Genomic DNA, 26,037 nt, shown 5'->3' on the forward strand with positions numbered 1-26,037 from the left:
ACAAAACTCTTGACCTCAACACTCCCCACATTGTCTGTGCATTTCCATGAAGACTGGGGTGCATGTCTATAGATGTGCTCACAGGGGCTGTTATGCTAAATATGGATATTTACAAAGCACTGTTTTCTTCGAGTTAATCTAAAATATTCACTAAGGGTCTGTTAACTCTCCTTCATGTAGGGAAGGGATGTTGCTAGATGGAACAGCAGTTTTCAAGCAGAAACATACTTGTGAATAATAATCGCCACTGTGATAGTAACAATTTTGATTTTTATCTTTTGAAAATGCTGCAATTGTTCACACAGCAAAGTATATGCTATTTATCCAGAGCTGTCAATTACTAGGTTATAAGTAATTAGTGCTAATTCCATATTACAGATAGGAACTAAGACGCAGACGCAGCCAATTAACAGATAGCATGAGCTATCTCACGCTAACCCAGTACACAGGCAAAGTCCCTGAACTCCAGACCCATGCTCTGAGCCCATCTCACACTCACTGTTGCAGGATTACAGCCCTGTGCACCTTTGCTTCTGAATTAAAAAGTCATCTTCCAAAACCAACAAAACCAACGAACTCCACAGTATTCTTGGCAGAGTAGATTTCCTCTGTGTGATCCTGACCTTGGGCTCTAGTCTTTTTGTTCCCAACAAAAATGCAGGTTAGCAACACCTGTACATGGTGAGATAGGACTGTCAATGAAGCCTAGTCACATGCCATTTTCCTCTTCGCTGACTGCTTTAAAGTTTCTGTACAAACTGGCCTCCTTTCAACATATGCTTTCTCGCTGCTAAACTAAATGGAGGTCTGTTCCATTACAGTAAAGCTCACAGTATAAGGACAACTGTCTAATATAAAGCATTATATAAAGTACTTTCCACGGTGAAGCAAGGGCATCTAGAACTAGACTCGCGGAAGGAGGTGTCTGTTACAGTCTTGCTCAGATGCTTCCCAGCCAGAGGAGCTGTGAAAATCCCTCAGAATCTGCAACCTTCCAATCGAGAGAGAAAACGAGAAAAGAAAAAGCATCAGTTATCATGCAGCACAGAGCATAAGTCTCCTGGGTAGCTTTTGAGGAATGCACCCAGGAAGCATCCCACAGGGAAGCAGACTGCACATTCAGGCAGGGTTACAATCTAACAACAGTCAGGTGGGACTCACAGTAAGAGTGTTTGGAAGGTGCTGGGTGAACTGACAGCATCACAGAGCTGCATTAAGAAAAGCCACTGGGACTCAGGGTTGGTTTAGTACACAGTAATTTAGAGTGATATAAAATAAGAAAATGCCATAGTGAAACTCATTAGTATGCATAATCAACATCTGTTAATAAAAACTTAAAAAACCCTCAACAATAGAAATATATTTACATATGTATAAAAGTCCAATCCATCAAACTAAGTGCCTGATGATAAACACGCACACGCACTGCACCTCTGCGCCACCACAGATGCAGGGACCATTTATAAATTGTGTGTCTCATCACCCTGTAAGCTGTCTTCAACATTATCTAACTTTGTTTTTCTTCTTTCCCTTACACATTAGAAATCAGAAAAATTATTATTCTTCTTGTTTATTCAAAATTAACAAATATGATATTTTCTCAATGTTCTTGAACAGCTAAAAAGATTAGAACTAAGACCCCCAAAAATTGAGCAAATAAAAATGTACAATAATTTGCCTAAAGTTACTTAGTTCAATGATCCTCCTTACTAAAACACAAAAATTGCATTCCAGATGGCTTACAGCAGTATTCTGACATACTGCTTTTGGAAACAAGACCTCTTCAGCAAATCTTTCTGCTTATTTATTTTCCATTGCCTGATGATGCAGTTATATCTATACTGTTTGTTGACAGTATTTCAGATGAAGCCAGTTTATACACAATGCCCTCTTGAAATAGCATCCCTTTTCCATAGCTTTCCTTTAATTAGACTTACTGAAAGGATTACATAATTTATATAATTAAGAGGGAGATTGCATGTTCCCTAATTATAAACTAGCTTCTGTGCTTTGTTGTTACTGCAGACTTTGATGCATTCGTTCACACCCAATTTTCACATTGAATCCTATTCCGAAGTCACTGCAAGACTAAATACCTGCTCTCTCTGCACAGAGACCCAAGCTGCAGGGGACCTGGCTTTAAGCAGTACCTTCTGCATGGGGACCCCCGACATGGGAGTACCCATCTCTCACCAGTGCCTTCTGCATGGGGACCCTAACTTAGGAGTGCTCATCTCTCAGCAATGTCTTCTGCATTAGGGACACTCTCTTCAGGTATACTTGTCTCTGCAATGTCTTCTGCATGGAGACCCTCCACACAGGAGAACCTGCCTCTTAGCAGCGCCTTGTGCCTGGGGACTTTACCTTGGCAGGCTTGTTGGCATCCATGCTCTCTTTGAATTTCTCCTGCACAGTTGCTGCAAGCTGACAGAGCAAGGCACCATTATCCAACTTCTCCATGAAGGTTTCTGCTGTTATCTCTTTCCCTGAAATAACACAAAAGAGTATCACAAAAACATTCTTCCCCTAGCATGGGCAGCAGAGTCCCACTAAAGAGCAGAATTTCATTAGGAGCTGCTTCTATTCATTCCTAGTGAATTCCCTGAAATGGGGACTGACTATAAGAATGGTTTATTTAGCATTTTATGTTTGGAATCTCAACATTTTATATTCATTCTAACAGTACAAAAGTTGTATTTCACGTTAATTTGACAAAATTCACACCATTTAGCAACCAGACAAAATGAAAACCAGTCAATGAAACTCAAAGAACCAGCCTTCTGAGGAATTCTAAATTTACAGAAAACAAAATGTATTAGAAACAAATGCATGTTGCCTCTCAGTATGTAAAGATATTGGGTCTCTCTGATTTGTTCATTTATCATCCTTGGTAGTCCATTAAATCGTTTTGGCCTGCAAAGCAGACTGGTATTTCATATCTGCAATATATCTATTTACAACAATAGCTCAATTGTGAGAGTATCTGTTCAGTACTCATTACAGCAGAAATTCACTCCCCAGCAACACGTAAGAACATCCATGTGTGGTGGCGCACAACTATAATCAAGCATATATAAGCATTCAGGAGGTAGAGGCAGGAGGATCAGAAGCTCCAGATCATCCTTGGCTACATTTGAAGTTGAAGGCCAGCTACAATAAAAAGAAAAGAAAAGAAAATCAAAAGGGGCTGAGGAGATGGCTCAACTGTAAAGTGCTTGACATGCAAGCTTGGGGAACTGAGTTCAGAGCCCTAGCACTCATGTAAAAAAAAAAGAAAGAATGAATGAAAAGGAAGGAAAAAGGGAGGAAGGGGAGAGGGAGGGAGGAAGGGAGGGAGGGAGTGTGTGAGAGAAAGAGAGAGGGGAATGGCTTGTAAAGAAAAAACTGAGGTACAGGCTTTTAACCCTGGCATTGAGGAGGCAGAGGCAGGAGGTTCTCCGGGGTTTGCTAGCACTAGTTTAGCTGAATCTGTGAGCTCCCAGTTCAGTGAGAAACCCTGTCTAAAAATAAGTTAGAGGGCAACTGAGGAAGATGTCTGATGTGGATCTCTGACCCCTCCTTAAGCTTGAGCTTAGGCAAACACACCCATGTGAACCAACCACCAGACAGGCATGTGCATAAACACATACACACACACACACACACACACACACACACACACACACACACACACACACACGAAACAATAAGCAAATAAACAAACAAAAACTCTTTGGTTCTTTCTAAACAGAACTATAGTACATGAACTATCACTGACAACTCCAATAAAAAGGCCACTAAACCTCATCTAAACTATATTAAACCTCATTTCTAATCTGTATTAATGCAATATTCTTGATTAAGATTCAGGTAATATTGTTGCAAAAGATCAAAATCTAGGTAAACGAATAAAAGCCACTTGAGCATCCCCTCTGCGGGCAGCCTTGAGATGGCAATTCCAGAGCTCAGCTTTGCTCCTCCCTCCCCCACAGGTGGGAGGTGACCTTCACAGGGCTACCACTACTCTCATAAGCTTATGGTCCTCAACCCATCATCTCCACGCTTGACTGGATCCCAGACAGTCATTTCCTTTTCTGAGATGACCCCCAGAGTGTATTTTCTTTCTCCCTTTTCATTTTCATTTTGAGATAACTTTAGGGAGATTTACTCTGTATCTTTTATCATTTGCCATTTTAATGTACATAATTCAAATGCTGTGCATATATTCAGAAATGCACAATCATCAACATAATTTCAAAACATCTTTATCACATCCTAAGGAGTTCAACCCCCTTTAGCTCCATGAACCCCAACCATGGAAGCAGAACCACCACGTGTGCCTTTCCATAGCTGTCACAACTCCTCTTCCCTAAGCCCTCCCCTTTGCACGGGTCCTCACTGTCAGTGCTTTCTGGCTGCCTTAATTTCCCACGACTTGAAAGTCACAAATCCTGCTGTTTCAAGCTGTCTCTTTTTGTCCGTGCCATCATGGTCTGATGACTGACATGATGGCCACAAGAATAGGGGCTATTTCCTAGGTCTGCAGTCACTATTCAGTGCTATACACCATCTTTCCTGATTCAGTATTCACTCAGACACCTTTACTAATGTTCTTGATCCCACTTCTACCTTGCAAAAAATATCTATCCAATATATCCCAACCCAATGGCCTCCATTGATGCCTCTAAGCACATCTGTGATCAAACGATTCCATCTGCCTGTGGTCCACATACAGCCTTGATCGGACACCTCACAGACTTTCTACTCTTCCTGGCATGCTTTCAGTGTCCTGCTCTCTCACTGGATGAGTTCCATCTCCCCTTACTCTGCCTCCTGGAAGTGACTTACCAGGGCTCACTACTCTCTTCTGTATAGTCATTCTCACAAATAGTTTTTGTTTTAGGTGCATATCAAGCATTTTCTTCTTTCACAAATAATATGTTTTGTGTAAAGCTCTACTTTCCTCAATATGATAGAAACCTCTTGAGATGTGTCTTTTTAAATCTCCTACCGGACTGGAATGTAGCTTGGTTGGTATGGCGCTTGCCTGGCATATACAAAGCCCTGGGTCCCACTCTGAGCACTACAAACAACAGGTTTGATGCTGCACAGCTATAATCTCAACACTCAGAAGGCATGGGAAGAAGGACTAGTTCAAGGTCAAGACCTTGTCTACAAATACATACATTTTAAAAATGAAATCTCCTACAGAGTTAAGCATTGTGCATTGTGATGGGCACTGGGTAAATGCAATCAGCAAGCATGTAAATTAACAAATAAAACTTCTGGAAAAACCTTGACAAAACATTGGGGTACATACAAGCCTATTTTATTTTAAGAGAAATGCAGGTGATGCAATTCCATAGACACTTAAATATAGCCAAAATGAGACACAGATAAACCACTTGTTTAGACTGACAGTATTCACTGTTTGAATTTTAAAAACATCTGTTTGAAATGACTTTCGTGCAATGTGGATGGGGGTATATAAGAGGGAAAGGGAGTTAATTCTTACATTCTCTTTTTCCCTGCCGGATAGCTCACTTTTTAGCCTCTGGTTAAGATAATGACTTCTGCAGGTGGCAAAGCAACAGTACTCTATGTGCTGACCGCAGAGGTTAGCCTGTGCAGGCTGCTTTTATTTCAGAATTGCATGGAGTTCAGTCAACTGAGAAATGAACATAGGAGTCTTGAAACACAAAATGCAAGCAGGACAGATTGTACGCTATGCTCACAATATTAGGCGAATGAGAAGAATCTTGCAAACAGGCATGACACATAAGTACCAGATAGTTGCCTAAAACTGTCAGTTTACTGAGATGTGCTGAAGTATCAAAATGAACAAATTTTACACCCAGTTCTTAACTGATTTTGTTGAATGATTCTTCTATGAATTGCTTAGAAGATATTCTACCTCTGGAAGGGAGCTTGATGTGTTCTCATTTAGTTAAACTCCACAGCAATGTAAAGATTCCTTCTCATATTTTCAAATGACTAGATGATTATAATAAATTGAAAAGAATTTTTAATACAGAAAAGAAACATAGTTTTCATCAAAGAGACATCAGAAATTTGCCCAGAGTTACACATTTCACTTGATTTGCTTTGGAACTCACAAGTGTCCTTTGTCCTGCTCTCTGTGAACACTTGAAAAAAACTTTACACTGAACATCTGTATCCAATGAAGAATATATTAGGTGTCAGCTTTCAATTCTGTGTATTTTATAGCTTAGAAAGGTGGGTTTTTTGGCTAAAACAGAGACTGTTATATACTTTATAGTTGAAATGGACTGCCTCAAATGAAGGGAAAATACAAGACTGAGAAGTTCTATTTTTAAAAACCCTTTACATGTAATATATTTTCCATCCATCTATTAAGACTCATTAAATATATATTTTCAATGTGCTGTATAATTGTAAGAAGTCAGTTATAACATTTTATGGAATGATACACTACTTCGCTTACATTCCACACATACCACTAACAGTGTTTAAGGAAAAGGCAGGATATAATGCCAGTTGAGACTGCCCATAACAAATCCATATACGCAGGCTGTGAAGAATGAATTCCTTAGGTAAAATTAACATGTAATTAATGATCCCTGTTTCACGAATCAGGCCTTCTTTATCTTGCTGTGTTAGGTACCTCACATATCATAGTATAAACACTATACAAGGTGTCTCTGCAGTCAGCACACTGACACATTCTTAGTAGCAATTGCCCTACCTGTCCCATGTCAAAGCATGCTTAGAGAATGAAGAGTGATAGACGGCATAACTGAACCATCTTGGATTATCAGATGCTTCAGCCCATATGTGCCATGGGCTTGAAGGTCAATCTGAGGTACTCTGCTCTTGGAGTTATATGATTATTTTCTGAATCTACAGTAGTGAACTCTGATTTTGCATCCTTTCAGTAATGACTGATAGCTGGCTGGTAGATAGGGACCAAGGAGTCTGACTGAGTACCATGGTAGGTCACTGCCCCTTATAGCAGTAGACTAAATGAATGAAATTAGCATCAGCCTCAGTATTTTTAGGGAAGAATTGGGTAACTAAAACCAGCACGAGTGCTCATATACATCAATATACAATAGCTTCCAAAAAATTTGACATAGTTTGCATAAAGACTGGCTCTCAATCTATAAAATGTTTTAGACTGGCACTACCTGAGTATGGGGGCAAGAATCCCTTTATCTTCTACAGGAGTAAAAAGGGATGTGTTTTTCTCAAAAAAAAAAAAATAGCAGTACTAGATTCCCAAAGAAGAGACTGTATCTAATATTCACATTTGACATTTGGACACAGTGCAGCAGGCAGGCATGCTCACAGTACCATAGAGTGCGTGTTACTATTTATGCCCTTCCCCCTTTTTTAAACAAATCCACACATTAGCACATAGAGGAATTTCAGCCTTTGACCCAGGCCTTCCAGGTTCAAAGTCTATGCTCTCAGCCATTCGGCTTGACAATTTCAATATTTAATGAACATACAGTGACTATTTCCTACAGCAGAGCATTCTCCTAAATGAAATTGTTATTGTTTTCTTTTTTTACATAGAAATATCACAGAAGTCTTTTTAGAAAAAGATGATCTTGGGACTGAAGGTAATAGTCTGTGAAATGAACAGGGAGTCTGGACCATGGCTAAGAAGATGACTAAGTCATGTTCTAATGTCTGCTTTGAACACTGCAGAAGAAAGCTGGTATAGTTTCAATGTCTAAAGATAATCCTGATGCTACAGTACCAAACTCCACTCTAATGCCCTCTGCACCTTCAACATTAATTTATTTTTAATAGTAGAGAACTCCTCAAACATGACTTATTTTCTAGTGCAATACAAATTATTAAACATTTTTGATAATGAACACCTTATCTCAAATTACTTGGTATTTTCAAGACTAAATTTTGTAGAGTGTGAAACAGACTTGTTATTGACTTACACAAGAACATGAGGCTCTGGGAAGAAAAGAACCCAATAAAGGAAGAACCTCCTGTCCCAAGCTCACTGGACGGCAGCTGTGTTTAATTAGCTTCAACAGATAGCGGTTTACTTTTTAATAAATAAAAATGAAGTAGATTTTTAGAAATAACTGAAAAACTAAAACACATATCACTCATGTTAAACTGGGAACCACTAAATTTTCTTTTCCTTGTAGAAAAGTCAGAAAAGGGGAATTTGCCATAGTATCAACTATCAATACATTTTATTTTTTAAATTATTTTTAATTTTTATTTTTTTTTTTTTTTTGAGACAGCGTTTCTCTGTGTAGCTTTGCGCCTTTCTTGGAACTCACTCTGTAGCCCAGGTGGGCCTTGAACTCACAGAGATCCGCCTGCCTCTGCCCCCGAGTGCTGGGATTAAAGGCATGCACCACCACTGCCCGGCTCAATACATTTTCTTAATATAAGTAAAGTCAATTCAGCATAACAGCTTTTGGAGTAACTTAGAAATTACTCAAAATCCCTAGGTAGCTATAAACACTTAAGTCTTCATTCTGAAGGCCTACAGCCATTAATAAAAATGTCAACTCTTTTTGATGCAACTAAGTCTTGATGCAACTCTTTTTAACACACAAGTCTTTCTTAAAAATACAGTGCCAGTCGCTTCCCTTAATATCATGGAACAAAACTAATATATGACAAAGGGAAATCATTATTTTTAAAATATGTAAAAGCTCAAGTGAGATGAGTAATTTGTTAGTACATTTGTCTCAAAGTGAGACCAACAATATCCTCAGAAGTTCTGCTACAAATCATAGAGTTAGATGTGCTTAATTCTACATCATGGATTACTGCTATCACCTGGGGCTGGCTGTTCATTTACTAACACTCTCCACGCTCAAAGCAATAATTAAAAATTTCCTCGAGATTTGCTGGCATAAGCTTTTGGTATTATGGTATATTTGTAGAGACATACATAATGAGTGAGTAACACTTGGTTCATGAGTAAAAGAAACAGAGTTGACAGCCTACAGTACAGACAGAACATGTGTATTTAATGTTAGCAGTGAGTAACAGGAGTTGCCATGTCAGTGGCAGCCCAGGACACATTCTTACTGAAGATGGTGGGATCTTCAGGACCCAGCTCTGTCTTTTCTAAATGTTTATTACAAATCTAGTCCATGGTTCCAACTACTATCAGGAAATGCAGCAGAGCTACAGGGATTACTTCCTGTAAGATACCCAAGAACATGTGAGTAGGTGGAAACAACATCCAGTGACCTTCTCAGGAGTCATGTTGGCCACTTCAACTAGCATGCTGCCCACAGGAAAACCAGCATTAATACATAAACTGAGGTTGACTGACAGTTTATTATTGTATCTTTATCTCTATGCCTAGAATTCTTTAGTGGTATTTATTTTTGCTACTGATTAAGCAAGATTACAGTATCTGAAAATTATAACATCTCAGGTCACATTGGAGACATGAATGTGAATATTGGTCTATCAGCAAAACAAGCATTCTCTTACTCATCAAACAATTTTTGGTCTTTAAATAATCTTAAAATAAATTGTCCTTCTAAAAATAATCCATCGCCAATTGACAGTTTATGTGTAGGATCAGAAATATCAAAGTTAAATCACTGACTTTCCTTAAAAAGCATATTTTAAAAGTTACATTTTAAACAAATATCTGAAAATAGAGTCAGGAAAGCTCTCTGCAAGTATGACCCTAGGAGAGCAAAAATCTAAAAGCTTTACATTTCTGTCTCACTAAAGAATTTGGTGTTTTTTATGGAAACAGGACCAACATGGAGACCGTCACCAAGACAGCTTTAGGTTCCAAGTACATGAAAGCTAAGACCTGAGAGAGAGAGCTACAGAATAAAACAGGTGACTATTTCTCAGTTGGTAAAAAGATAATAATTTTTAAAGATTTAGTTGTTATTTTTATCTATGCATATGTGTGTCCTTGTGTGAGTTTATGTGTACCATGTGTGTGCAGTGTTCACAGAAGCAAAAAGAGGACAATATATCCCCTGGAACCGGAGTTACAGATGGTATGAGTGCTGAGAACCAAGCCCAGGTCCTTTGCAAGCCCAATAAATGCGCTACAAGAATAAATAACTTTACATCTGCATTTCCAATGCAAGTGCACACTGAGAGTTACTACTATGTGTAAGAAAGCCATCTTCCAATAAAGCCACTCGTCTGTTCTTCTTTCATTATTATACAAAACATATTTATTTTCCTACCTCCAGATGTTTTACCATTTTAAACAGTCTCAAGTGTTTAGACTCCTTTCCAAATTATCATGAAGGTGTTACCCTGGGGTCTAAGTCTCTATCGATTTCAGATGAATTCCAGCCCACTCAAAAGTAGTATTCAATAGCTACAGTTTTTTATCCCTTCAGGATCCCTTGTCTGGAAAGTTTCACAAACCATCAATTTCATTTGCTACAACTACTAATAAATATTTAAAAAGATAATCTTATTCTTTAAAAATTTATTCATTTATAATTCTTTTGCTTATTTATGCTTATTGTTGGCCTAAACTAACCCAAACCAAATCCCCAGATTCAGATTTCTTTGAAACTTAGATTTGGGGAGCTGGAAAGGATATTAAAGAGCATCCCCTCCAACCCTTTCATTTACAGTTGAGGACAGCAAGCCCAGAACAGATAGCTGAGTGACTTTGGGCATGTTTCCTACCAGTGGAACAGCCAGAAGCTGAAGCCAGGTCTCCTGATGCCCAAAGAGGAGCCAGGTCTCCTGATTTCTAATCCAAGGATCTTTCCATTACACACACTGACTCTGTTCTTTGAGGATGTGTTGGGCTGCTCACACTGATCAAACCTCTTTGAGAATGATCACATTGGTTAAACAGAACACCTTGATGACCTAGTCACCCAACACTGGGTCATGCCTGTGGAATCAGGCTACACTGTACTCACACACCCTTTCCTCCTGTCCCAACATCTCCATGGCCCCTTGTTGATCACACTATCGATTACAACTCACTACTAACCTTCTTCAGAGCAGTGTATGATTTAGCCCCTAACAAGTTTCATAAAAAATGAACAATTTCACCAACCTTTATAAATGGAACAATAACTTTTATTAACTATAATCCAGGAACTATGCTAAGTACTATATATATTTTAAATATTTCCTCCCACAGCAACTTGCAAAACAGACGCAAAGGCTGTATGTCAGAACAATGAACAGAGAGTTCAGGGCCAGGAAGCAGCAGTGGGAAGTCAAGCATCAACAGATGCTCTAGAGCTGTGCTCTGGATTTCTGCATCACAATGCCAATGACAATTCGAATCTGCAGCAGATGACTGGAAGTTAATAATGACTAACTTAACAGTTGTTAGTGTGCCCTGGAAAGAGAAAAGCAAAGGAGGCAACAACTTCCTCTATTTGAGGAAGTCTCTTCCTTGTGTTAGAGATAGCCCCGTGGTGAGGTGGAGGACCTTGCTGAGGGGAGGGGGTCCTGAAAACCTTTCTGAAGGGTATATTGTCTATAACCACATCTGGTCATCCTGGTTAAACCATAAAGTTGGTCAAAATGAGGTGCTTATGACACAGAAAACGTAAATACCTCCCACAGACAAATATTTTCTTTAAAAAGCAATTAAGTATAAAAGCCAGCCAGGCGGATCTCTGTGAGTTCAAGGCCAGCCTGGTCTACTGAGCGAGAACCAGGAAAGGCACAAAGCTACACAGAGAAACCCTGTCTCGGAAAAACCAAAAAAAAAAAAAAAAAAAAAAAAAAAAAAAAAAAAAAAAAAAAAAGCCAAGATGAGCAGAGAAAACTCTGCAAAAAGGCTAATGGGTTCCCAGTCTTTGCTAGAGATTCATCCCGAGAGGTGCAGTCTGTAAGCCCCGACTTCCTAGCTAGACAGTGAACCTGTGCCTTGCAGGATTGCTTCAGTGCTAAACAGTGTAGGCGGGTCCACTCTGCCAACCACACAGCACCACACAAGCTCTGCTTACTCCACAGTCAAGTCTTATGTTCTGAAAACTCTGTAAGAGCATAAAGTTGTGACTCGCGCTTCTCTGGGGAAATCTACTACTGGTGATGCTGTGGCTTAATATATGACGAGCCTTTAAATGTACAACTCTATACCCTTCACTGTCGGCACCTTCGCCCTCAGAGTTCACCAGACAAAAGCAAAGGCACCTTTAGCAGGCAGTGTCATTTCCCTCAACAACGATGCTTTTTCAAAAAGGCACACTAAAAAGAAAACAGAATTCAGTTCAAAGCTAAATTACTTCGGTCAGCCCATTTGGACAAAGCGTAGGCATTCTCCCTGAGTTCAGGCTCTGAGCAGTTTTGGAAGGTGCACTGTAAAAGTAGGGCAAGAAAGACAGTTTTAGAGGCAGATTTCATAGAGCCTGCAGCCTGAACCAAAGCACGGGTCAAAGTGTTCAGCTGAAAACTGACGAGTCAAAAATAAATCAGACCAGACCAGAAACAGTATAAGCAACTCGACCGCACATCTCCACATTCCAGCACAGAACGCTGGAGTATGAAACACAGCTAATGTGAGAGGCACTGGGAAATTCATTTAAATTTCCACAGGCTTCGGGTTTCCCAGATGAAAACTCCCAATAAAGAAGGTCTTTCTTTCCAGGTGTTGTCACATGCTTGGGAGAAGGACACTGTGAGAGGAGGTAAAACACATAAGACACTGTTATCTTTGCTCACAAAGTGATATCTTAGAACCTTACCTAATAGATTGGTTAACCACAAGGCCAAGTCTTCTTTCATCGGCAGCAAATTAGCTTCATGTCTGCTGGCCAGCCACTGGCTGTACTGATGCATATCAGACAGGCCGGGTCCGCTGCGAACCTTGGGGCTCAGGGCAGTGCACATCATTTATCCACTCCTAACACCTGGTGTGGAGACAGAAGAGCAACAGCTTTTCGTACAGGTTAAAACTGTAGAAATGCCACCACGACGACATTGTAATAGGGCCCATCCACGGGCTTCCATGATGTCAGAGCAGGTTATTAATTATTAAACCCAGGAGACATTAGTTGTTTTATTCATTCACTTTTGGCCAGCCACCTGGTAACGGCAACAATCAAAGGTCAAGGAGAAAATCAAACAATAAATGCTTAGCTCGGGTAAAACAATGTATTTGGAAAGGACCAGCTTCAAGGGCAAGAAATCCCATCTATGCAAACACAGTAAAAGGTGGTTAAATTGAGATCTTAGTGTCTAGTTTTTTTTTTTTTTTTTTTTTTTTTAGCCAGAGATTTCTACAGAATTTGAGTGCTGAACATGCACACTAACAGTATTCATACAATTTTTAGTAAACACTTGGGAATTGTTGGTTAGACAGATGCCTAAAATATTAAGCACAGCATGCAGTTTGTTGGTGACTGCAGACTCAAGGACTCACAGTTAAAGTACTAAGTACTGGGTAGGAGAGGAGGGTTATTCAAACAGTCTCCACTACATTTCTGGAAGTCACAGAGGACCAAGACCAGAGGGGTCAGTAGCATAAGCAATCTATTCACGATGTCACAGTAGAGTTAGGCTAGGATCTTGATCTTCAAGCCCCAAGAACTCTTGCTTGAAGACACAGTCTGACAGAATGCATCTGCGGAAGACACTGTTCTAACAACCGCTAGCCCTGGGGGCCTTCGCTCCTCTGTCATGATTTTCTCCTTTCGAGTTTGTTTGTGATCATTCTAGAGTCAAAGTACTTCAGTGTTTTACATCTAAACTAAGCATGGCAGAGAATTTGCCTAGCATGTTAGAAATCCAGTGTTAATGCACAGCACAATAAAAATAAATAAAATAAGATTACTTCATAACCTGATCACTTCAGTGTATGGATAGCACAAATCTTTATTTGAATCATAGGAAAAGAATTTAAGTAAATAAATACTTTAAAGTATATAAATATATTTAAGTATTTAAATTGGCCTTAAGTATAATGTCTTTGTCTGAATTATTTTTTTGGGGGGGATAGTCAAAAGTAATCCAAGATGGCCTCAAAATGCTATATATAACTACTATATAACTGAGGGTGACCTTGACCTTCTGATCCTGCCCCACCTCGTGAGTTCTGGGATGACAGGTATGCCCCACCATACTGGTATATGGAATGCTGGGAAACAATCTCAGGATCTCTTACATGCTAGCCAAGCACTCTCTTTTTGAGCTACAACTCCAGCTCCTGTATGAATTATTTGAAAGACCTGATGCTACTTAAGTAATGTAAGTATTTTGAAGCTGTCTTTTATCTGATATAAAATTATTTCACTTTTGTTTACAATAGCTCAATCATTTCCTTTAGAGTCTACTTTACCCTGACCAGCTCTGGCTGCAAATCAGTAGATACATAAAATAACCAAAAGAAGTATAACCAAGTGACAACAAACACAAGTGTATTTGTAACAGGCAAGTCCTTAGATGCATATAATATTCTAGATATTGCATCTGAGGATTTCAAAGTGACTAAGTTACATGCTCTCTTTGGCGTTTTACTCTTTCAGACTTTGCACAGTATTCCTTTTTAGTTATTCTCAAACTTTATAATTTATTTAGGTTAATTTCTTTTAAGAGTTTACTTTTGAATAAATAATTTACTTCCATTTTTTTAATGCAAAATGTGGTTATCATCAAAATCTTAGAAAAGACTGTTTGGAGAGGTAGTAAATACATAAAGTATATAATAAATACACAACTGAAAGGTATAATTTCATTTCTGAAGCACTTACTCTTTTGACGTTCTCTAAGTATCTGAAATGAAGGATTAGGAAGATGATCTGTATTTACTACACCTTGTCATAGGCTACAAGTTTGTTAATGTAAGAATTAGAATGCTGCTGTTGTTTACTCTCTCCCAGTTAATAACATCATTGCTCAGAGTTTCTCTAAACTTCTGTGATTAAACGTCAAAAACACCTGAAATATTTTCAATCCCAATTTTTTAAAAATTATGTTTATACCCAGCAAAACAATACCTCTGTCGGTAGCTAATCAGGATCCTACAGGATGGTTAGCCTGTCAACACACATGTGATCAATCATACACCTAAGCACATGAGTCATACATTTAAATAACTAATTGAAATCTTAAAAGGGTTACCTCTAAAATACCTCCTTCTCCAGACACAATCTCTCCCACTACTTCCCTGAAAGTGAGATAAGGTCTCACAGTAACTCTACCTACACCCTATTGTGTGCCCTGTGACTCCCATTGAAGCTTCAGAGCCCAGTGTCACGCTACAAAGGCAAGAAGACGCCTCGGGTTCTGAAGCTCATTGTCTAGCACAGAATCCATCAGGGGATCGCTTACAGGGAGCCTAATGGCATGTAACAGTTGCAGTGAGTCAGAGGCACACAATCCTTCCCCTCAACATTTCTGAACAGTGAAGTTGTTATTTCCCTGACAGTAGCACCTTTATTTCCCATGCAATCTCTCTTGTGTTTCAACAGAAATGTAATCCAAACGATCTCCTAATATGAACAGATGAATCACTAAAAACAAATAACGATAATTAAGCTAGTTTTATTTTGGTATTTTGTACATAACCACAATTTTAGTAGAGATGGTCAGTACAAAGGGGGTCACATTTTCCCAGAGGCCAACGTGAGAGAAAGAAAGCTTAATTGATAATTCAAATACTATAAAGATTAGAGAACTAAACTATGGCAAATACAGAGGGACACAAGGGTATTTTAAGAGACAGGACTTGTCCAAGTCCTCTCTAAAAAGAAGAAAGATGAGCAACCTAATTTCTCCTGCTCCATTATTCATATTTAAAATCATCACTATCCTGAGCATGACTCAGTGGGTTTCCTTAAAGTCTCTACATTCAGGCCTTAGAATTTGGCTGAAATCAAGCCAGAAGGTGGTGGTGCACTACTTTAATCCCAGCACTAGGGAGGCAGAGGCAGGTGGATCTCTGTGAATTCGAGGCCAACCTGGTCTACAAAGAGAGTTCCAGGACAGCCAGGGGTACAGAGAAACCGTCTTGAAAAAAAACAAAACAAAACAAAGAAAGAATTGGCTGAAATCAGATAGGAAACAGAAATAGACCCAGCTAGAAGGAAAAAAATATGGAGTCTGAGGACTTCACCGCATGGTGAGGTAGACTCTCATTTAAATGACTGAACTGGAATGAATGAATGGATGGATGGAAGGAAGGAAGGGAGCAAGCAAGAAAGCACACAGAGAGGGAGGGAAGGGAGGGATGGAAAAAAAGACGAGATAATGACAGCAGAAGGGGGTTTGAGGGGGAAGAGGGCAAGTGGAGGGAAACAGGCTACAATAATAGGAAATTGAGATGATCAAAGAATATTAAACATATTAGTTATAGAATTAATACATGATAAAAATAAAGATATGAATTGCTTAGCAAATAAAATCTAGTTTAATTCTTAAAAGTTTTAAAGTTCATAATAGTTAAATAAAAAGATAGCTATGAAATTTGATCCTTTTATAATCTGTAATAAATATTGAGTGTGTCTAGATGAACTGCGTTAGATCCTAAAGAGAAACTAAGGAAAAGATCATGCCTGTTCTTTGGAAGGCATTTAAAGTTTCCAAAACTATAAAACATGTCAAGAGTAGATTTAAAGACAAGAAAGAAAATGATCAATGAGACACTGAACAGAAAAGTCAGGAGAAGGAGAACAAGTTTTCACAGCTTAACAATTAAAGATATTTTCAATAAAATTTACATAATCCAAATCTTTTAAAAGATCAAATGACAACTTTGTTAAGTATTAAACTCAACCAACTGGAAAGAGTAAGACCTCAAATATGTATACGAATTCACTAAATGGAAATTCCTGCAAGCTTTCTGTGACTAAACGTTGGTAACTGAACTGTAAGGACTTGGAATGAATAAAATGAATCTCAAAGGGGAAAACACACAGACATGTATACAAAATCCTTCAAAGATTGTGTATTTCCCCTTTCTTTCCATAGGAAAGGTGACTCTGGAATAACAATTATGGATGTGATGAGACTTGGGCAACCCCAAGAGAAGGAGAAAAAGTTAATGAGCCTGAAAGTAAAACATCACTTTTAAAGACTGTCTAGCCCATTACTCCAGAGTGCAGCTGAAGACATAGATTTTACTCTGAAAAGAAAAAAAAAAAAAAGAATTCTTCCATGCCACCTAGAGGTGTGCTGTGATTATGGCCAAAATGTTTCATGTTTTTTCCTATCTCTAGAAGGCTAGCATGACAAAAAAAAAAAAAATTAAAAAAAACATACTGCATTATTATATAGAAAGAAAAAACAGAAGCAAAAAAAAGCCATTATACTACTTGTCTTCTGTGAGATTCAACTAAGGAAGGCTAATGAATGGATAGAGTAAAGGAGATGAAATCCAACATCCTAAGGTGAAATAATGGCACCATGACCTCGCCATTAAGAAACTGCACATACCATAGAATTTTTCTCTTTGTATCTGAGTTGTTCACTGTGTACCGTGGACATGAGCATTTCAAAGATAATTATGAAGATTCAACATTTACGACATTACTTGGCAAATATTTCAAATTCAGTGTATTCTATATGCAATCTAAATCATCACCATTAGAAAACATGACAAAATAAAACATCCAATGACTTCTTTTGGGAAGAAATTCTGTAACAAACTAGGACTTTCTACATAACTCAATCACTAATGTGAACAGATAGAAAGGATGGGAATGTCAGCAGGTAAAGTATGAATAAATAACCGCATGTCATTTGAGCTCCCAAACTCTCTTCATGCTGAGGATGTTGTACCCAAGCTTATGTGCAGAAGTTTAAGCAGCAAAATGAGTTTATATGGGGTTAAAAATGGTAACAAAGTACTGCACTTTGATATGAGTTAAGGATCATAAGCTATTAATATGACAAGATTCTGTGCATATTGAAACAAATAGGTGTCGACAGACACTACCCAAACCTCCTTTCTGTCTCCCCTTCTCCCCTCATCTCCTTTACAAAAAGCTACTGAAAGTAGTGAGGCCCAGTGAATTGCAGCCAAGAGACCCGCCTTTAAAGGCGACCTTGGCTCTCTTCTACAATGTTGCTCACTTTTAACCATTAAAGTTTATATGCTAAAGGTTCCAAACAAGGCAGAAACAAAGATTTTAGATCAATAAGACTGCCTTTTAAAATAAAAAACAAAATGAATGCATCAATCCAAAAACTCTTCCAAAATTAAGCAGGAGAAGATGTCAGTTTTGAACTAGACTCAAAGAATAGAAGTCCAAGGTTGATTTGTTCCACTTCCTGAAAATTTTATTGTCATGTGACTTATTTTGACCAACCAGTAACATCTCTACAAAATGTAGCTCATCAACCAATGTTCAAAATGTAAAATGTTTGCTGTTGCTATTTTTCCTTCTATTAAAAACAGATTATATTCCTCATTAATAAATCTGATTATGAATTCCCTTCCTTCTACTCCTCCCAGTTCCTCCCCACCTCCCCTTCTGTTCGGATCCACTCTTTTCCTGTCTCTCATTAGAATATTGTTGCTATTTGATTAGTTGTGATTTAATTTGGTTTGACTATGAGCCCAGTCTACACCAACTCACTATGTAGTGCACTAGCTTGGCCTAAAATTTAAGTACTCCTGCATCAACCTCCCAAGTGCTGGGATCACATGTCTGCACTCCCATTCCAAGTTACGAATGTGAAATCTCATTAAAAATGCCAAATCAGAAAATAAAGTCCACAATTGATGGCATCACAAAAGCAGTTTCAGCTCTTGTGATGGGGCTGTAGCCTCTGCCAAGTGACTAAATCAAACATAAATTGAGCAAACATCAAGCAAAATTACATGAAACTTTAGTTAAGCGACTAGAGAGCAGACTCAAAAGGCCCTTAGGAAATCTGCATGGGAGAATTCTCATATATTCATAAGAGGCTGGTAGCCTAGGAAGATATTTTGCCCAAAGTAATGGGATATTCACACAGTCATTAAATCTCTGTACCCTCCTTGTACATAGACTGTACAAGGAAGGCATCTCTTTCTTAGTGACAGCCCCATAGTGACTTATCTTGGATAAAATGATTACACACACACACACACACACACACACACACACACACACACACACACACATCTCTTCCTCAAGACAAAATATTTCTGGCAGTTGGGATTTTCTTTTAAGTCATTGTTCCCCAAATCCTACTAAACCATTCTCCCAAACAGTGAAGTGCAGACTTTTAGAACTCTGCCAGATTAAACTGAAACACAATTTGAGTAGAAAACCATCTAAAGTCATTAAGTGGAAATTGTAATGGCTCACATCAAAAGTTTATGAAAGTTGATTTGGCAAGCCTTAATTCATGAGAAGATTTGCATTTTGTTCATAACATAAAAATTTTATTTTAACTCAAAGGCAGGAATGAACTATCAGAATTCAGCATTCTCTTCAGACATACATGCAACAAATATACGTACAATGTATGTGCTATATATATTACATATGTGCATGATAGATAGATATAGATAGATAGATGATAGATTCATCATGTAAAGAGAAAACAATAGAAAATCTCAATTGAATTGCCCCTGAAAACATTTAACACAGGGAGTTTCCAAGCACCTTAACCCACCTTGGCAAGAGCTATTTCTACTCTTTCTCTCCTGTCCTTTCCTCTAGTCTAATAACACTGAGTGGAAAACTTCAGTAGCCGTTCAAGAAAACCGCAAGAAATTGGCTCTTGTTTGGGACACAATATCAAAGCCACAAAAATAATGCTGTAATTTCTGCAAAAAGTTTAAACAAATTTTCCTGGAAACATGTTGTTAGAAGCATACCAGTTGTTTTAACCAACTCAAGTCTTCAGAGGGCTCCAGAACCTGCACAGCCGACCTCCAGTCTGGAAGTTCTAAAAGGCAAGTTGCTGCAGGTTACATTAAGTCCTGAAGCTTTCCCACACCTTCAAGCTCAAAGTTTAACTAACCTTGGTCCCAAGATGCTAGCAAACTCGGTGGGCAATCCCAAGTCCTTTGACTCTGGTGAAGTGAATTCTGCCATATGAATTTATTTCCCAGCAAAGCACAGTCCACAGCACAAAGTTGGGTGCTTATCGATAAAATCAACGAAGAGACACAACTCAAAGCTCAGTGGGTGAAATGCAAACTCCCTCAGAAACTTCCCAGACAGTGCTCAGCACAGGCTCCGCTGGGTATGGTCAAGGCGCAGCACCCCAGTCTTGGCCCCTCTGGTTCTTACCTTCTCTTAAGCAGTCAGAACCTGAACACCCATGTTGGAAAGGACCACCACCACACTCTCCACAGCTAGACCAGGGCATCCCTTGAAGAAGGGCTCATTGATGGATGCCAGAGACAAGCTAGGCAAATCAGATGCGAGCTGTAGTTATGAGCACAAGACTAAGAGGTTGGGGAAAAGCAGCAAAGAGCACAGGGTTTGTTCTCAGCCCTGCCTCTCAGAGTCTCCAGGGACAGGTGGGAAGGGAAGGAGGACTTCCTGTGCCTGGCGGATACTCCCAACCTGTCTGAGCCTTTATTTAACACGAGGGGCCAGATGGGTGTCCCTCTGAACACGCAGATCCTATTTCCTCTGCATAAAATCTCATGTGCACAATTCCTCAAGCTTTGTTGGAGAGGTGTGGGATAGTGGGTGGGGAGTCGATTAAAAAAGAAACAAAACAAAAACAAAGTTGAAGATAGAGATAGAAAACACAAAGACTGTGATTAAGAAACAGTAATTGGGAGAAAACCCACCCCACCTCAATGTGTATTGGAATACAGAAAACAGAATGCTGAGAACTGAGTTTGCTCCCATTCTGATCCCACATTAGAAACTCCGAGATGTCTGGACCAAGTCAATCCTTTACAGAGCTGATGTAATTTAATTTTGCCAGGATAATTAACACCTCCAAAGAAAAGTTGGCTCCTTTGCTCCCTAAACGGTTTCAGACTCCAGTCATCTCGGGCTGGGCTAATACGAAATACCACGTTGAAATACAAAATTACGGATAGATAAATTAGCATTTGTTCACACACGTAAGAAGGTTCAACTCTACCCAACTCATTTATAAAGTCACCCCAAAGTGCATTACAACCTCTCCTTCCTCGCTCCCACTTAACCAAACCTTCAGGAAGTGTGACTAAGACCGCCAAACAGCCCACGTCCCTCCCCCCTCCGCTACCACCCCACCCATCCACACAACCGCAGAGCACGCACGGCATTACAGGCTAGCTTGAGCATCACGCATGTGTACATTTATGTCCACGCGCTAATGAGACTTCCTCACTTCCGCCCCTGGTTGGCTGAGCGGTCCCAGCGGGCTTCTGGCGCTGCTCAACAATAGGAATGGAGGGATGGAAGCTGTTTCCAGGGCATCAGGAGGTCCCCCACCGCAGTGAGCACCGCTCACCCTCTGTGCCGCGCTGCTTCCAGGCCCCTCCCCCACGCCCTCCTGCAGTAGCTCAGCGCTGGGACCCCTCCCGGTTTCAGGGCAGGGGTGGAGGGTGGGGGGTGGTGGTGGGGTGCTTCTGGCTGCGTGCTCACCGAGCCCGCCGCTCCCCACTGCTCACTGTAGCTGCTCAGCGGCGCCGGCGCTGCAGGCTGCGCCTCTGCGGCTCCTCCAGACACAGGTCTTGTGGCCCTGGCTCCCCGCAGCCCGGCAGCACAGTGGCGGCAGCTGTGGCCGCGCCGCCCCTCTTCATACTCCTGTGATGGCTCCTCTTGGTGCTGTTTGGGAAAATGATTTTAATCCCTCTCACCAGAAACAGATTTCCTACATTTCATCAGTCCACACGGACCGAGCGGAAGTAAAATGCTTACTTTTTTTTCTGCTGGACAGCAAACGCGGTTGACACTGATTTACCCTTCAAATGGGAGAGATTGTATTACAAGCCGTTGGCAGCAATTCCAAGTTGGGGCCAAGCCCCAGCCCCCTGTCTTTCCCCCAAACACTAACCTAAGAGAGAAGGGGTGGGGAGCAGGGAAAGGATCATATTTAACTTCAGGGTTTTAACAGTAAATGACTTTAGCACAATGCTAAAAATTGGGTGTTGGAGAAGGTTTTCTTTCCTGGCCTGTGAGTTTGCACACTCAGTGGCATGAGCTTTCTAGTAATTTGGGCCAGTGTTCATTCCAAATAGAAGAATGTGATGTCTTACAATTCTGTTTAAATATCAGATTTTAGAAGGGCATGCATGCAGGGCTGTTTCTACTTTAGAAAGGAAATGTGATTCTGTCCTTCCTTTTCTCAGCTACACATAGTTCAGTGTTGTGTTGAGCATCACAGACAATTTAACCCAACTGCTATGTATTAGGACATGAACTTTAAGATGAAAAGCTTTGCACAAAGTGGACAGATGTTGGGCTGTCTCATTCACCTCTGAAGGGTAGTGGCCTCTAGCCGAGTGTCAGGTTTCCACTTCCCACAGTGTCTGCTGCAAGGGATCACACTGTGTTCTTCACAAAATCAGTCATGTACTTCTTCCAGCGTGCATGACTGCAGCACACAAGTACTCTCTGATCACCAGAGACCAGGTATACAACGGAGTGAGGCATGCTCACACCCCTTAACAGAAAACAAAATCAACCACATCAACCACCGGTAAATCCACAACAGCAAAATAATGCAGACAGTTTTAGCTGCCATCAAAAGAGCATTCCACATTTATTATCGCTGCCATCTGGAAGGGTTATTTGTTCTAAAAGATCCAGAAATGGCACAAGTATTTGCATGCAGTGACAGTACAGGCAACAATGGAAAGACTTAGGAGACTGAAGGTTTTCATTTCGGTTAGATTTGCTATTGCAACTGTTGGGTCCACAGCCCTCCTTAGCACCCCAAAAGAAAAAAAAGAAAAAAAGGATCATTCCTCGCATTGAGAATGGAAAGCATCTAAAAATGACATACATAAAAAAACAAAACAAGCCGGGCGGTGGTGGCGCACGCCTTTAATCCCAGCACTCGGGAGGCAGAGCCAGGCGGATCTCTGTGAGTTTGAGGCCAGCCTGGGCTACCAAGTGAGTTCCAGGAAAGGCGCAAAGCTACACAGAGAAACCCTGTCTCGAAAAACCAAAAAAAAAAAAAAAAAAAAAAAAATTGAAAATAAATAAATAAATAAAAAAACAAAACAAAAAATGAAAACAGATAGAACTTGGTGAATTGGAGTGCATAAACATGAGTAACATCATTTCTCAGTTTGACCTAGTTTGAGTTTTCATTGACCCCCCCAAGATACTTTGAATTTCTGATCCTTTACATAAAAAGTTTATATCTTTGATGATAATTTTTTATGACTAAAACATCATCATCCAATAAATGTTAATGTATATGTTTTCAGTAGTTATAAGAGTTCAAAAGTTTACCACCCTAGACTTTCAAAGTCTTTTATTTTAGATAAAATAATCTTGTCTCATTGTTCATTACTTTGTTTAAAAATAGCAAGTTCTGAGATATTTTTGCTGATCAGAGAATAACGCTAAACATGGCTGAGAAAATAAGACTTTCAAGGGCACCGAAAGCCTTAATCACACACACTCCATGCCTCACCATGGTCCATCCTTCCAGATACTTTAAGTTTTTAATTATGCATCATGTCAGTCTCTGTCCTTCAAGGAAGAACCAGGAGGAACAGAGAATTTGCATTGACTTCCTCGACACCTCACAGCTATGCCAAATACTCTTTTGGTGATGAAAGTAACACAGCACAGGTTTTCTGAAGAGGCACTGTGGTGGTTAGTTGCTGTTGTTTTTCCTTTTATTGAAAATAGATATTTTTTCTCACATATCATTACGGTTTTCCCTCTCTCTACTCCTCCCAGTTCTTCCCTATCTCCCCTCCCATCCAGATCCACCCTCTTTCTGTCTCTCATTAAAAAACAAACAGGCTTCAAAGGGATAAGAATAAAATATAATAAAACAAAACCTAACACATCAGAATAGGAAAAAACAAACCAATAGAAGGAAAAGAACCCAAGAAGAAGGCATAGGAATTAGAGACCCACTCATTTGCATACTCAGGAATCCTATAAAAATACTAAACTGGAAGCCACAATATATACGCAAAGCACTTGGATGTTAAAAAGAGAATAAATGTTTTTAAAAAAGTATTTTAAAAAAGCTGATATGACACCAGTTCAACTTTACCATGTTCAAAGAGTTGTATAGGTATGTCTTAAGCGATCGAGCCTTACCATCAACTTGTGGAGAGCAAACTACAGTCTTGGCAACAGACCCTTTTGACCAACAGCTCAATTAGATGTAACCCAGTCCCAGGACTGGAAGCTTCATTTGGTGAAAAGAGATGGCTAGTGGGGCTCCGTCTCTCCCATTATTTGGGATTTCATTTAGATAACCTTCATATATGTATATACTTTAGGAAGCTCTACTGCATTAGGTTTCCACATTACCCCTCAAATGGCCCTTAATTTTAGCTGTCTCTTCCCATGTTCCTTCCCTTGTCCCCCTCTTCCCTCCACCTCTCCACTTAATCCTCCCATCGCAGTCTCCCGCCCCCAAGCATCCATAACTATCTATTTCATGTCCCTTTCCTAGGAATATATCAGCCCCTTGACCCAAGTCCCTTACTGTGTACCTAACCTCTGTGGTTCCACAGACTATACCTTGGTTATCATTGACTTAACAGTTAATATCCACATATAAGTGAATATGTACCATATTTGTCTTTCTTGGTCTGGATCACCTCCCTCAAGATGATTTTTTCTAGTTCCATCCATTTATATGAAAATTTCATGATCTCATTTTTTAACGGCTGAGTAATACTCCATTTTGCAAATATACCACATTTTCTTTACCTATTCTTCTGTTGAGAGAAATCTAGATTGTTTCCAATTCCTGGCTATTATGAATAGAGCAGCAGTGGACATGGTTGAGCAAGTGTCTCTGTGGTAGGATGAAGCATGCTTTGGGTATATGCCCAAGAGTGGCTGTGGTGGTATTGTGTTCCCCAAAATATTGTGTACCCTAATAAACTTATCTGGGGTCAGAGAACAGAAAAGCCACTAGATACTTAGGATAGGCAGTAGTAGCACACGCCTTTAATCCTAGCATTCCAGAGGCAGAAATCCATCTGTTCAAGGATACAGCCAAGCATGGTGACTCACGCCTTTAATCCCAGAAAGCGAGCCTTTAATCCCAGGGAGTGATGGTAGAAAGCAGAAAGGTATATAAGGCCTGAGGGCCAGAAACTAGAAGCATTTGGCTGGTTAAGCATTTGGCCTGGTTAAACATTTGGCTGGTTAAGCATTTGGCTGGTTAAGCTTTCAGGCTTTCGAGCAGCACAGTTCAGCTGAGGTCCATTTGGATGAGGACTCAGAAGCTTCTAGTCTGAGGAAACAGGATCAGCTAAGAAGTTGGCCAGGTGAGGTTAGCTGTGGCTTGTTCTGTCTCTCTGATCTTCCAGTGTTCACCCCAATAACTGGCCTCAGGTTTGATTTTATTAATAAGAACTTTTAAGATTCATGCTACAGTGGCATACCTGGATCTTGAGGCAGATTGATTCCTGTCTTCCTGAGGAACTGCCACGCTGATTTCCATAGTGGCTGTAGAAGCTGACAGGGCCATCAGCAATGGAGGAGTGTCCCCTTGCTCCACACCCTCGCCTGGATGGGCTGTCACTTGTTTTACTGATCTTGGCCATTCTGACTGGTGTAAGATGAAATCTCAAAGTAGTTTTGATTTGCATTTCCCTGATGAATAAAGATATTGAACATTTCTTTAAGTGTTTCTCCTCTTTTGAGAATTCTCTATTTAAATCTGTAGCCCATTTTTAAAAATTGGTTATTTTGTCATCCTGATATCTAGGTTTTTTAGTTCTTCATATATTTTGAATATTAGCCCTCTATCAGGTGTGTAGTTGGTCAAAATCTTTTCCCATTCTGTAAGCTGCTGCTTTGTTTGAATGAGTGTCCTTTGCCTTATAAAAGTTTTTCAGTTTCATAAGGTCCCATTTATTAATTCTCGATCTTAGTGGCTGTGCTAACTAACAGTGTTCTGTACAGAAAGTCTTTTCCTGAGTCAATGAGTTCAAGGTTATTCCCCATTTTCTCTTCTACCTAGATTTATGTTGAGGTCTTTGATCCATTTGGAATTGAATTTTGTTCAGGGTGATAAGAATGG

At 39.8% G+C, this 26,037-nt stretch overlaps 1 protein-coding gene across 9 annotated transcripts in view; it reads right to left on the reverse strand.

Annotated features, from left to right (window-relative positions):
- The window catches only part of Gas2 (growth arrest specific 2), a 144,593-nt gene that overhangs the window by 95,618 nt on the left and 22,938 nt on the right, over positions 1 to 26,037 (reverse strand). For 2 of the 9 annotated variants that reach the window (XM_052760560.1, XM_052760569.1), the window contains exons 3-4: positions 12,663 to 12,827; positions 2,365 to 2,486 (exon numbers count right to left, since the gene is read on the reverse strand). In XM_052760560.1, coding sequence (XP_052616520.1) covers positions 2,365 to 2,486; positions 12,663 to 12,810 — 270 coding nt within the window. In that variant the 5' untranslated portion in view covers positions 12,811 to 12,827. The other 7 variants (XM_052760563.1, XM_052760562.1, XM_052760564.1 and 4 more) reach the window with 7 other exon arrangements.

Source organism: Peromyscus californicus, unplaced genomic scaffold (assembly GCF_007827085.1).
Source record: "Peromyscus californicus insignis strain IS unplaced genomic scaffold, ASM782708v3 Scaffold_4__1_contigs__length_199733344, whole genome shotgun sequence".
NCBI lineage: Eukaryota > Metazoa > Chordata > Mammalia > Rodentia > Cricetidae > Peromyscus > Peromyscus californicus.